Source organism: Sturnus vulgaris, chromosome 28 (assembly GCF_052056855.1).
Source record: "Sturnus vulgaris isolate bStuVul1 chromosome 28, bStuVul1.hap1, whole genome shotgun sequence".
In the NCBI taxonomy this organism is placed as follows: domain Eukaryota; kingdom Metazoa; phylum Chordata; class Aves; order Passeriformes; family Sturnidae; genus Sturnus; species Sturnus vulgaris.
In genome coordinates, this window is record NC_142270.1 from 1,086,216 (window position 1) to 1,099,100 (window position 12,885).

The 12,885-nt window shown below is 52.7% G+C and overlaps 1 protein-coding gene across 1 annotated transcript; it reads right to left on the bottom strand.

Moving 5' to 3' along the window:
• Nucleotides 1-6,410: 6,410 nt before the first annotated feature.
• On the bottom strand, nucleotides 6,411-11,796 carry PRNP (prion protein (Kanno blood group)). The gene is made up of 2 exons (XM_014892119.2): nucleotides 11,723-11,796; nucleotides 6,411-8,766 (listed from the first exon to the last, which is right to left on the bottom strand). The coding sequence occupies exon 2, from the start codon at nucleotides 8,762-8,764 to the stop codon at nucleotides 7,979-7,981; it is 786 nt and encodes a 261-aa protein (XP_014747605.1). The 5' UTR covers nucleotides 8,765-8,766; nucleotides 11,723-11,796; the 3' UTR covers nucleotides 6,411-7,978.
• Between the last annotated feature and the right edge of the window lie 1,089 nt (nucleotides 11,797-12,885).

Sequence of the window (12,885 nt, forward strand, 5' to 3'; positions counted from 1 at the left end):
GAGCTCCCTGGAGTGATCTGGTGAAGCAGAGAAATTAATTAATTAGCTAAACACTCCAAATCTTGGAGTGTGCACAGGAGCCACGCACGGAGGAGTTATAGTTCTGATAATATTGGGAATGTTATGCAGCCCTCAGGATGATTTATCCCCAGGCACCGGGGGCCGGCAGGCTCCATCCTCTGGGTATTTCTCCCGTTTTGGCATCCTGGGAGCTGAGCTGCCGCTCCCGCAGGGTGTCCCGGCTGTGCCCGGGGCTCAGCCAGCCCCCCGCGTTATCCCTCCCCGCGCAGGAGGGGCAGCACTTCCCGCTCATCCCACCGGGAAAAGTCCGCAGCGAGCCCAGCCCGGCGGGCACAGACGGGAGGAGCCAGCACCGGCCCCGGCACACGGGTAAGGGGAGCACCCTTGGATTTGTAGGGTGAAAAGAGAAGGAATTGGGTGCAGAGAAAGCTGAAAAGCAGAAGGGTTTGGCGCACACCTGAGCTGCAGGTTGGGGTGCGGAGAGGAGCCCCGGGATGCTTCAGTTGGGATTTTCCCTGGCTGGTGATCCCTAAGTTTGGGGAAGTAGAGAGGGGGGGAAAATAGGAAGGGAAAAATCCTTGCGTCGGGATTTTGTGTGGGATTTGCCTCCGGTTTTGTGGTGTTTCCAGCGGTGGTGCAGCTGCCAACAGCTGGAAGGGGGACACTTCTCTGCACCTTCTTTAAAAGAAGTCAAATAGCTGGAGGAGCTGGGCAGGAAAAGCAGGCAAATTCAACGAATCAAGGCTGATTTTCATTTTTGAAGCTCTGGGTTTGGAAGGGGGGGTCAGGCCGGGCACCTTCCAGCGGGGAGGGAATCGCTGACACAGCCGGGGCTGCCGGCCAGGGGGGCTCTGCTTTGTTAAAAGCTTTTGTCAACACCGCCACTGCTGTTCCGGGGATGATTTCGGGCCCGCGATGGCTCAGCAGCTTCAGCACAATGAGTCTGTCTGCTCAGCCGGGGGCTGCGGGGGCGGGACGGGGCCAGGGTCTCATCCCGGGGCTCCTGAGCTCCGCAGCGGGCTGAGGGGAGTGGAGGCTTTGGGGGAATTTGGGGCATTGGGAGGGTTTGTTTGCCCCACGGTGCCCACCCTCCCTGCTTGGTAAAAGTATGGGATGAGGTAAAAATGTGCAGTAATGCGTTAAATCACAGACTCCTGGAATGAGGTGGGTTGGGAGGGGCATTAAAGATCAATCAGGCCAACCCCTCGCCATAGACAGGGACACCTTCCACTGGAATGTATTAACTACACATCAATATAATATATAAAATATGGACGAATACATAAAAATATAATCAAATTATATACTTATTAATATCATAATATAATACTATATAATACACATTATCTATTATTATATATTAATGGTCTCTATTAGAAATTACTGGTTATCGATCACATATTGTTATATAATATGTATATAATATATACATAATTATGATATAGATGTTATATAATTCTATATTATATATACGTAGTGACCTGACAATAAATGAATATACAAATAAATAATAGAGATAATATCTAGAGATAATATATTGAGATAATAGAGATAATGTATAGAGATAATATACTGAGATAAATAGAGATAATATCTTGAGATAAAAGACACTGAGGTTAGCTTGGTGCTAATAACACCAAGTTTGGGGATTTGATCCCTCCCTGCGTGTGTCACTCACAGAACTAGAGACACGGAACCACGAACTGTCAGACACACAGACTCAGACTCACGGACCCACAGACACACGGACTCACAGACACACGGACCCACAGAATTACGGACCCATAGACTCACGGAATCACAGAATGAACCAGGTTGGAAAAGACCTTTGAGGTCCCCAAGTCCAACCTGTGACCCAACACCTCCCCGTCAACCAATCCACCGAAGAGTTGCACTCGATCCTTGCGGGTGCCTCCCAACTCGGAGGTGACTCAGCGAGGTGTGAAATGCGTAAATGAAACACAAAAAGCACCTCAAACCAAGAACTCCGTTAAAGGCGGGCGGGCTGGCGCTGCTCGGGGCCGGGATCTCCGCTCTCAGCGCCCCTCGTTGCTCCGCAGGTGGGGCAGGATGCGGCCCCCGGACCACGCGTGGTGCTGGGCGGTGATGCTGCTGCTCGCCCTCCTCAGCGACGCTGCCGGCGGCCGCCGCGGGGCCGGCGGGAGGAGCGGGGCCGGCGGAAGGAGCCCCGGGACCGGGGGGTTCCGCGGGGGCTTCCGCGCCGTGTCCCGAGGCGGGGGCGCCCCGGGCCGCGGCTCCAAGGTGGCCGGAGCCATCGCGGCCGGCGCTGCCGCGGGCTACGGGATGGGGCTGCTGGGTCGCCCGCGGCCGTCCCGCCTGGGTCACGGCATCCCGGCGGCGCGGCAGCCGCCACCCGCGGGCGGGTTCCACGCCGGGGGCTGGCCCGAGCTGGGGGGCAAGCGGGGACCCCCCAGCAGAGCCCCCGGGGAGCGGCGCGCTGGGCTCGGGCTCGCCCTGCTCCTGGCATCGGGCGCCTGCCTGGTCAGCCACGGGCTGCAGCGCTGAGAGGAGCACGGGGACCCCCGGCCGGCCGCGCCCGCCGGCCTTTCGGAGAGAAATGACTGCCTGGGGGATTGGATGTGGCTTGGGGAGCGGGGAGAGGCTGGGCAGCCGGGCCGGTGCTCACCGGGAGCCGCGTGGATCCTGGGAACGCCACCCGGGACCGGATGGATCCTACGAACCCCACCAGGGACCGGATGCATCCTGCGAACCCCAGCCGGGACAGCACCTGAGCAATGCCAGCCCTGCAAGGACCTGTGGCAATCGGCACCCGCAGCGATTCCGGACCCTGGATTCCCGTTGCTTTACCAAAAACTGCTTCTTTCTCCCCAAAAGAGCGCTGGGACTCGCGGGGAGGGGGTGTGGGGATTAGAAACGGAGCCCTCCGCCTTGCAATAAAGTTTGGCCTTGAGACATCCTCTGATTTTAACCAAATCCATCGTGTTTAGCACCGGGAGCCACGCAGGGAGTGGGGATGTCCGAGGGAGGCTGGCTGGGACAAACCCTGCTTGGTCCCATCCCTCTAGCTTTGATACGATCCATCCCAATCCTTGATAACCCAATTTTCAGCATTTCCTGCCCAAAACACACCCAGCTGTTGGACTGAGCCTCTCTCAGGTGTTTTGTGTTTGTCAGAGACGAGGCAAATCCTGCGTGGAAGAAACGGAAAAGAGCAGTGAGGGATGTTTTGTCCTCCAGCAGCTGCGTTTTCTTCAACAATCCCTGTCCTGGGGGGCTTAAACCTTCCCCAAATCCAGGTTTTAGGCACAGCAGCTCAACCATTGCTGTGAGAACAGAAAACAAAGTGGTGCCAGGTGGAAAATTATCCCAAAAAAGCTTCTAGGCAGGTGTAATCTTAATTATGCAGGTGAGTGCTCACTAAGGGTTTTTGAGGCTGGGTGTTTGAGTGGGTCATCTCTCTTGGGAGTTTTGGGGATGTGAGTGTCCTTATCATCTGCCCAGGAGGGGAGGGGGTTTGGCCTCACCTCTAGCGAGAGTTGAAAGGAACCCCAGACAATAGATATTTATTTTGGGGACTCTTTTACAGTATTTTAAAAAAATATTATGAAAGTTATTTGGCTCCTAAGGGATTCAGAAGCCTTTTGGAGCAGGGATGCCCCCGAGGCCAAGGCCTTGTCTGAATCATCAGCATCCCTGGTGAGGAGCAGCTTTTAGGCTATACAAACCCATCCACGCCTACAATGCACCGCGGGCTCGTTTGAAAACACCGAACGAACCCGGCAGAACCTCCGGCCACAGCTCAGATTTGCATTTTTCAATTTTTTATTTTGCATCCAGAACCGGGTTAAGCTTCAGTGTCTGCATCCCTGACGAGCATTCTCTGCTCCTGGCCCTGATTTGAGTTCAGAAATGCTACAGGAATGACCCCGCACTTCCTAAAACACATTCCCGAATTTTTCTTGCTTTTCCCCTCCTGTCAAAGAACAAGACACGGGGATGCTTCTGACGTGGGAAGGATTTTTCACACGGTCACGGAGAGCCAGGACAAGGGGAAATGTTTCCCACTGCCGGAGGGCAGGGTTAGATGGGATTTGGGGAAGGAATTTCTGGCTGGGAGGGTGGGGAAGTGCTGGCATGGAATTCCCAAAAAAGCTGTGGCTGCTCCTGGATCCCTGGCATTGTTCAGGGCCAGGTTGGATGAGCTTGGAGCAGCCTGGGACAGTGGAAGTTGTCCCTGCCATGGCAGGGGTGGCACTGGATGGGATTTAAGGTCCCTCCAACCCAAAAGCTCCATTCTTCCCCCCAGTTTCATTTCCAGCCCCCGCTGCAGGGGGAAAAAAAAAAAAAAAACCAACACAAAACCAAACAAACAAAAACAAAAACCCCAAACCCTTAACTGCAGGGGAAAAAAAACCAAACCAACAAACAAACAAACAAAAAACAACCAAAAAACCCCACACCACCGCAAACCCTTAACGGCGATTAATCAGCTCGTTAATCAGCCCTGGTTAATCAGCTCGTGCCCGCAGAGCGAGACTGACCTCGAGCATCCCCGGACACCGAGATCCCTCGGGATGCGCTTTCCAGGTGAGTGGTGGAGTCAAACCCAGGCATTCCCCAGCTCCCAAAAAGCGCCCGAGTGAGCGACACACAGCTCAGCCGGGTCATGGAGCGCATTTTTTTGGGATATTCAGCCGTGTAAAAGCAACCCCGGGCGCTGCAGCCGGGCTCGGACGGGAGATGGAGCTCTCGGCTCAGGATCCCGACACCGGAGCCGCCGCAGGAATAAAATCAGCCCCGGCTGAGCTCCGGGCTCTTGCTTTGCAACCCAAGCCTCTAAATCAGACTATTCCTCCTCCAGTTCTCTGCAAAATGGGCAACTGTGCACCAGAATTCCTTTTTACCGCTTTTTCTAGACAGGAAAAGTGTATTCAGTTGGTCTGCCTGGATGGGGGTGTGTTCATTTGTGGAGATAAAGCGCTGTGTGATGAGAGATTTGGAGAAGACTCTAAAAAAACCCCTCCGATTTTATTGTATTTACACTTTCGGAGGGTATTTACCCTTTGCGGGGTATTTATACTTTGGGGTATATTTAAATTTTTTGAGTTATTTAGACTTTGGGGGAGTATTTACATTTTGGGGTGTATTTATTTATTACCATCCTGGTAAATCAGAACATCCTCCGTGCGTGGCTCCTGTGCACTCTCCAGGATTTGGAGTGTTTAGTTAATTAATTAACTTCTCTGCTTCTCCAGATCACTCCAGGGAGCCCAGAGGGGTTATTTGATCCAGCTGTCCTTAAAGGACACAAGAGTTCAGAGCGTGTCACCCCACTTGGGTGTTCCCAGAGCCAGGAAAGTTCTGACCCTCCCTGCTGAGCAAAGGGCTCCAAAAACCACCCTAAACCCCTGTGATGGGTAAAAAATCCGGAGTGCTGTGTGTGCAGAGAGGGGGAAGTGTTATTTTTGAGCTCATCTGAGCATTGCCAATGTTTCTCATGATGGAGAGGGAGGAAAGTGAAGATGGGGATGTTGGGGTTAAAAATGAGAAATTTATAGTTCTGCTGCTGCTGAGGTCAAACCCTCCCCAGGGGAGTTCACGGTGCAAGTGCTGGGAGCCTCTTCCTGGTAATACCCAAGAGTTCATCTCGGAAAATTGAGAAGTTTTTTTTCTTCATTCCTTTTTTGCTTTCTTTTGGATGGGATGAAGCTTTTTCCTTCCTGTTTTTGGGGGAATTACTCCTCCTACCACAGGGCTGCAGCTTTGTCAGAGCTGGGGCTGTTAGAGGAGGGGTCCTCTGGCTGTGAAATACAAATAAATTGAATAAATCCCATTGAGACCAATTTGCAGCGAGCCTGGGCAGCAGCTCCGGGGGGATTCTGCCCCTGGGCCCCGCTCAGCTGAGACCCCCACCTGCAGAGCTGGGACCCCACTCAGAGGATGTGGAGCTGCTGGGGCCCCTCTGGAGCCGGGCTGGGAGAACTGGGAATGTTCACCTGGGGAAGGGAAGCATCCAGGGAGAGCTCCGAGCCCCTTGCAGGGCCTGAAGGGGCCCCAGGAGAGCTGGGGAGGGACTGGGGACAAGGGATGGAGGAACAGGACACAGGGAATGGCTTCCCACTGGAAAAGGGGAGATTTAAATGGGATTTGGGATGGAATGAGGGTGGGGAGGGGCTGGGATGGAATTCCCAGAGAAGCTGTGGCTGCCCCTGGATCCCTGGAAGTGTCCAAGGCCAGGCTGGATGGAGCTTGGCACAGTGAGAGATGTCCCTGCCATGGCCGGGGTGGCACTGGGTGGGATTTTGCGTCCTTCCAACCCAAACTACTCCAGAATTCCATTATTAAGTACCCAGGATTCCATGATTAAGCAGGGCTTGGGTCAGGCTTAATGCCACTGAAACAGCAAATGTAAAAACTCCTTTATTAGACAGAAACTGGAACAAGACAGAAATTAGAAAACACTTCTCGGATTGCAGCGATACCATTGGTGGGAGCAGGGGGAGAAAAGGTTAACTGGGATTGTGGGGTTTGGGCCAGATTTGGTGCTGGAAGGGAACAAAGGCTCCCTCAGGCCAGGGAGGAGAGACAGGGAGGGTGGAAAATGTGGGAAATGTGGAAAAAGCCGCTTCTGTTCTGTTCAGGGCCGCGGGGCCGGCCGGGGGCTGGCGCACGAAGGAGGCTGCCGGGCACCTTGGCTTGATCCGTTTTAATTTGTACCAGACGTGGAACACTTAGAAAAGGCTCAGCACGGCAAATCCCGGGCATGCACCGTGACAGGGTTTACAAAACATCCGCTTATCACAAAGTATGGGGCACCTCAAAGCCCTGCTTTTCCGGTGGGTATCCTGAAAGGTTAATTTTCTCTCTGTTTATATATATATTTATATATAATATATATAATATATCTTCACTTAGCTTACACCAATGCAAAACAAACAAAACAAAAAAAAGAAAAATATCTCATTTAGGACAGTGTTATTCAGTGCCTTGCAAAAAAAAAAAAAAATACACGAGAGATATTAAATCGAGCTCAGTTCAACAAGCGCAGTGCCACGGATGTTACAGCTCGTCCCCAGCCCAGCATCGACACAAGAAGCAAGAATTTCACCCGTTGCTTCCACAGGGCAAAGGAATTACTCACAAATGTGACTTTTTTTTAAGCCTTTCCCTTCCCAGGCCTGTTTTTCCCGATGCTGTTTGCTGTACTGCTGTGGTTTAGCCGATTTCAGTCTCTTGCTACGTACGTGCTTGACTCCCCTGAGAATCCTTTCTGCTGCATTTTAATGTCCTTTAGGTCCAGGTGCTGAAGTATGAACGTGACTTATCACCTAGAGCATCCAAAATAGCTTTTCCTCGGGCTGTAACACCTTTTTGGGGGTGTTTGGGGCATTCAGCAGCACTTTCTGCCTCTAAAGACTGCCTGGTGCTTCAGCCTCGCTGTGACAGGGAGTAAAAAATGACTTTATTTTGGTGTGTTGCTGCAGAGGGGGTTTGCAGCATGCAGGGTGTGGAGTGGCAGCTCTTCATATACACAGGGAAAGGAATTATTTTTTTAGGATTAAACGGTTCAAATTGCAGCTTGAAAACCCCATAGCTGCCCTTCTGAAATGCCCTGAGGTGCTGGGGTGCCCCAGGGAGAGAGGGTGTGGGCACTGAGGGGTGAGATAAAACCCTGCCTGTTAACAAAGAGCATTTTTGGAAACGCTCCTGCAGGGACGCCAAGGAGAGCTCCCCTCTGCCTGGTCCCTCTCGGGGTGTCCCCGAGGAGGAGGAGGAGGTGGTGAAGGCCGCGGTTTTGGGCTCCAGCGCCGTCCCGGGGACGCGTTTGGGGCAGAAAAGGAAATTTTCATCCCGTTGCCTGAACCGGGTACTCCAGGGAGCGCCCCAGGTGCTCCTCACCTAAAACCAACCGCAAGCGAGAACGGGGCGGGGACCCCTCGGGGACACGGGTGACACCTGGAAGCCGCGGGGCGCTCTAGTGCAGGGCGAAGAGGACGAGGAGCAGCAGGGCGGCCAGCGAGGCGTCGGCGAGGGGCGGCCGCACTCCCGAGGCCAGCCGGTACTCCTGGTACTGCTGGATGCACATCTCGCGGATCACCTTGGTCACCACGCGCGCCTCCAGCTCCGCCTCCGTCTGGTTGGCGGCGGCTCCGGCCTCCGAGGCGTTCTTCTTGGCGGCGGGGCCGATGTTGTGCTCGGTGACGGTGATGTTGAAGCAGTCGGCCACGAAGACGTCCTGCGGCACGGGGCCGCGGTAGTCGCGATAGTCGCGGTAGTAGACCTGGTTGGGGTAGCGCGCGGCGTTCTCGTTCCACCAGCGGTACTCGTCGGGGCTGTCGAAGCGATAGTGCATCCCCGACATCACCCTGCCCATGGCGTAGCCCCCCAGGCCCCCCACCACGGCCCCCGCCGCCGCCGCCCCCGCCACGTGCTTGAAGCTGGGCTTGGGCTTGGGCGCCTTCCACGGCTTCTGGTGGTAACTGCCTCCGCTGGACGGGTTGTAGCCCTGTCCCCAGCCCGGGTAGCCGGGGTTGTGGGGATAGCCGGGGTTATGGGGGTAGCCGGGGTTGTGGGGGTAGCCCGGGTTGTGGGGGTAGCTGGGGTTTTGGGGGTAGCCGGGCTGGCGGGGGTAGCTGGGCTGGCGGTGGCTCCCCGTGCCCCAGCCGGGTTTGCCTTTGCTCTTCTTGGCCGAGGCGATGTCGGTGCAGACGCCGAGGAGCAGCAGCAGCAGCAGGCAGCGGGTGCCGAGGAGCCTGGCCATGGCTGTGGGGACAAGGACAGCGTCAGGGCAGGGCCACACCCCCGGAGCAACCCTCCCTCGCTTGTGGGTCACAGAAAAAAACGGCTGGTCCCTCTAAACCCAGCTGCAGAACAAACAGCACTGGACTAAATGTGTATTTATCCTCTCTCACCAACCCTTTATTTATGCATAAATGTAAAATATTTTATATTTATATGTGTGTGATATGTGTATTTTTATATATATGTGTATTTATTGAGATATGTTTGTATATATGTATTATATTTATTGTATATAGCTATTTATCTATTTATCGATTGTATATATCTATCCAATGTATATATCTATTTATACACATATATATATATATATATATATATATATATATACTTATTTTTATATATGTATTTATATATATCCCCCAACAGGACCCCTGCTGCTGGCAGCTTTAAGTGGTGAAGGAAAAGCTTTTGGGAGATTTTGAGGTAAAACCCCGCTTATCAAACCTGCCCTGGCCAATCTGAGGGCAGCAATGAAATTCCTGCTGTGCCACGATCGGCGCCATGAACGGATCCAGCCCGACCCCAAAGCTTTGGAGCACTCGGTGCTGCCGGGAGGACAACGCCCAGCCTGGCCCCGGGGGGTTTCTTTTCCCAAATTCAGCGCGTTTTACCCCAAATTCCTGCTAATGGGGCAAGGCCTTAGCTGAAAACCGGAAATTTTGAAATTCAGTGTTTGCCAACATCCATTGACTCAGAACATCCACTGAGTCAGCGTTTGCTTCTGGCATTCTGGGCATCTTCCACGCTCGCCCGGGGGCTGGCAAGGCTGAAACCCCGGTGGCCAACGAGCCATTCCCGCCCCTGGGTGCAACAATCCACCCCGGCGGCAAATCCTCGGGAAAAACCTCGGGAACACCTCCCAAGCTGCCAAATCCCTCCGGATGCCTCCCCGCACTGCCAAGGGCATCGAATCGCTGCTCCCCTGTGTGCGAGTGCAGCCATGGAAAAGGGTTTTTCCATCTTGCCCGCGGCTGAGCTGTCTCCCCAAAATCGCCCCTTGCCTGCTGGGGAGGGCGAGAGAAGCGCTCTCGGTGTGGGTGGGCGTTCCACAGCATCCCTGGATGCGCCTTCTGGCTCGTGTTCCAGCAAAAAACAATTCCATTTGGGTCCTAAATTCTTTTTCCTTTTTTTGCAGCGATTAGTGGAGCAGCTTCCTACGGCCAGGAATAACCTGAAGGCAGGCAGGAGATGCTGAGCTCTCCTGAGCAGCCAAAAAGGCCAAACAAACCCCTGTTTAAACCATATTTTTTCCTGTTGCCACCTAGACACAGCTTTGTGAGCCACAAAAAGCAAATTAATCTCTTTGGATTCATTAATGATGCTTTTTCTCCCCTTCCCATGCCAAAAAGCCCCCAAACTGGTTTTATGTCCAGAAATGTTTGAATTAAAGCCCTTCAAGCTCAGTGGTTTGGATAGGATCGTTAGCAAGACCCTAAATAAAAAGGCTGGGGAGACGCACAAGCCCTTCCCTGGCGAAGGGCAGGAATTCCGGCATTGTTTTTTCATGGAAAAATCTGGGCTCAAGGCGCTCCGGAGCGGGTTCGCTGCCTCCCTCACCCCGCAGCACCCACCCGCTGGGGGCAGCGATGAGATCAGGGGGGTTAAAAATAGCCAAAAGGCAGGGAAAAACAAGCAGCTCCTTGGGTGCTCGGGAAAATTAAAAATGGAGGAGGAAAAGGCAGCAAACTGGCTTTTTTAAAAATTTGGTTTTGGAGATATCACTCCCCGTTATGAGTTCCGAGGGAGAAAAAAAATGAGGCCCTGGTTGAGGAGGGGTTCTGGCAAAGCACTGCTGTGGTTTTCTGGAAGAAATCGCAGGGTTTGAGGCTGATTTGAGAATCTTGGAATGTTACAGCGCCTGGCAGCGCTGACCTGCTCCTCTAATTGCTTTTAGAGCTCTGATAAACAGGGCACAGCGCTAATTGGCGAGCGAGGAGCTTCGCCCCAAATAAATGAGTTCCTTGGCACAAACCCCTGACGAGGCTCAGGAGCTGCTTCCTGGGAATCCGGGATTTTCTCCCAGGAAAAAATCCCAGATTTCTCTCGGAGAAGAAAAACGCGGGGCTGGGATCTCTCTGCTCGGAAATGCTATTTATGGCCTGACCATGACATTAATATTAAATTATAGATGGAGTGAATCGAGTGAATTCACACTCGATCTATAATTTTTTTAACCTTCCTCCCCCAAATTCGCCCAACCGGAGGATGCTGGAAATGAGGAATTAATTCAGGTGGTTTGTGCCGGAGCTGATTTTTATCCGTGCTGGAGGAGCTCTGCGCTCCCTCTGCGGAAAATGGAGGCTGCGAGGAGCGATCGCAAGCTGCAATTATGTGCTCGGCATTGGCAAGGAGGAGGTTCCGCTTTGTAGGGGAAAAACCAACAGCCGGGTGCCAAAATACCCAAAATACCCCTGGAAATAACCTTGGGAAGGGCGGAGGGGAGGGGGGAGAAGGGAGGTGGGGAAGGTGGAGGTGGGAAGATGCTCGGGGGTGGGGGCGTCCCGACCCTCCTGGCGATGCTGGGGTGAAAATTCCGGCCTGGAATAGGCTCTGGGGATCCGAAATGAAATCGGAATTTCCCTGAAAATGTCACGTATGAGTTGAAAAATCTCGTCCTCGCCCCTTTCTTTCTCTTTCACCCCCTCAAACAATGGGGGAGCAGCTGGGAAAAGGCAAAACCTTCGGAGAAGAAATTCCCCAGCAGCGCCAGCGTTGAGTAAACGCTGAGTAAACAAGGACCGGGCAGGAGCTCTGGCTTTTAAGGAGCAGCTGGAAATGTCAATTTTTAGGCGGCCATGGCAAGGAAAGAGGCAGCCCCGCATGGGGGTTCAAACCCCTCTCGCCTCTCTGGATTTATCCCTCCCCGTGTCCCCGAGCCCCGTGTCCCCGTGTGTGTCCCCGTGTCCCCGGCACTCACCGGCTGGGAGGGCGCTGCCCGCTCGCTCCGAGGTGATTCAGTCCCGGAGCTCGGCGCAGGAATAAATAGCGAGAGGGAGGAGCCAAGCCCGGCTCAGCCCGGCCCGCATCCACCATCCACAATCCATCCACAATCCATCATCCATCCCCTTCCCCGGGGAAAACCGCAGCCACCTCCCCGCAACCCCCGGCTTTGCCCCAGATCATCCCCCACCGGGCACGGGGAGCGGCACTGGCAGCCAAAGGAGCGCCTGGAAAATCGCAGCATTTCCACGGTTTTATTGAAGAATTGTCAGGGTTTAAGGCTGAATATAAAATATTGGGATATTGCAGCAGTTGGATTTTATACTGAGAAAATACCAGGGCTTGGAACTGATTTAAAAATCTCGGAAAGCTGCAGTACACTGATGGTTTTATTGAAGAATTGTCAGGGTTTGAGGCTGACTGTAAAACCCTGGAATATTGCAGCAGTTGGATTTTATACTGAGAAAATACCAGGGCTTGGGACTGATTTAAAAATCTCGGAAAGCTGCAGTACACTGATGGTTTTATTGAAGAATTGTCAGGGTTTGAGGCTGAATATAAAATCTTTGAATATTCCAGCACCTGGATGGTTTTATTGAAGAATTATCAGGGTTTGAGGCTGAATATAAAATCTTGGAATATTGCAGCAGTGGGATTTTTTATGGAAGAAATATTAGGGCTCAAGGCTGAATATAAAATCTTGGAATATTGCAGCAGTTGGATTTTATACTGAGGAAATATCGGGGTGTGGGGGATGCTGTGAAATGGAAAAATTTGGGTGGTTTATTGAAGAAATGTTGGTGGGATCATTAGGATTTGGGAATCTTGGAAAATTGCAGTGCTTTGATGGTTTATTGAAGAAATAAGAATGGAATCACCAGGATTTGGGGCTGGTTCAGAAATCTTGGAAAGTTGAAATGTTCTGATGGTTTGCTGAAGAAATGTTGGTCGGATCATCACCAGGATTTGGGGCTGGTTTGGAAGTCTCAGAATATTGCAGCATTTGAGGAAATATCAGGGCTTGGGTCTGATTTAAAAATCTTGGAAAACAGCAGGACACTGATGGTTTGATTGAAGAATTATCAGGGTTTCAGGCTGATCTGAAAACCCTGGAATATTGCAGCAGTTGGGTTTTATACT

Excerpts from the sequence above, each read along its gene's own strand:
- PRNP (XM_014892119.2), bottom strand. The coding sequence starts at position 8,764 with ATGGCCAGGCTCCTCGGCACCCGCTGCCTGCTGCTGCTGCTGCTCCTC.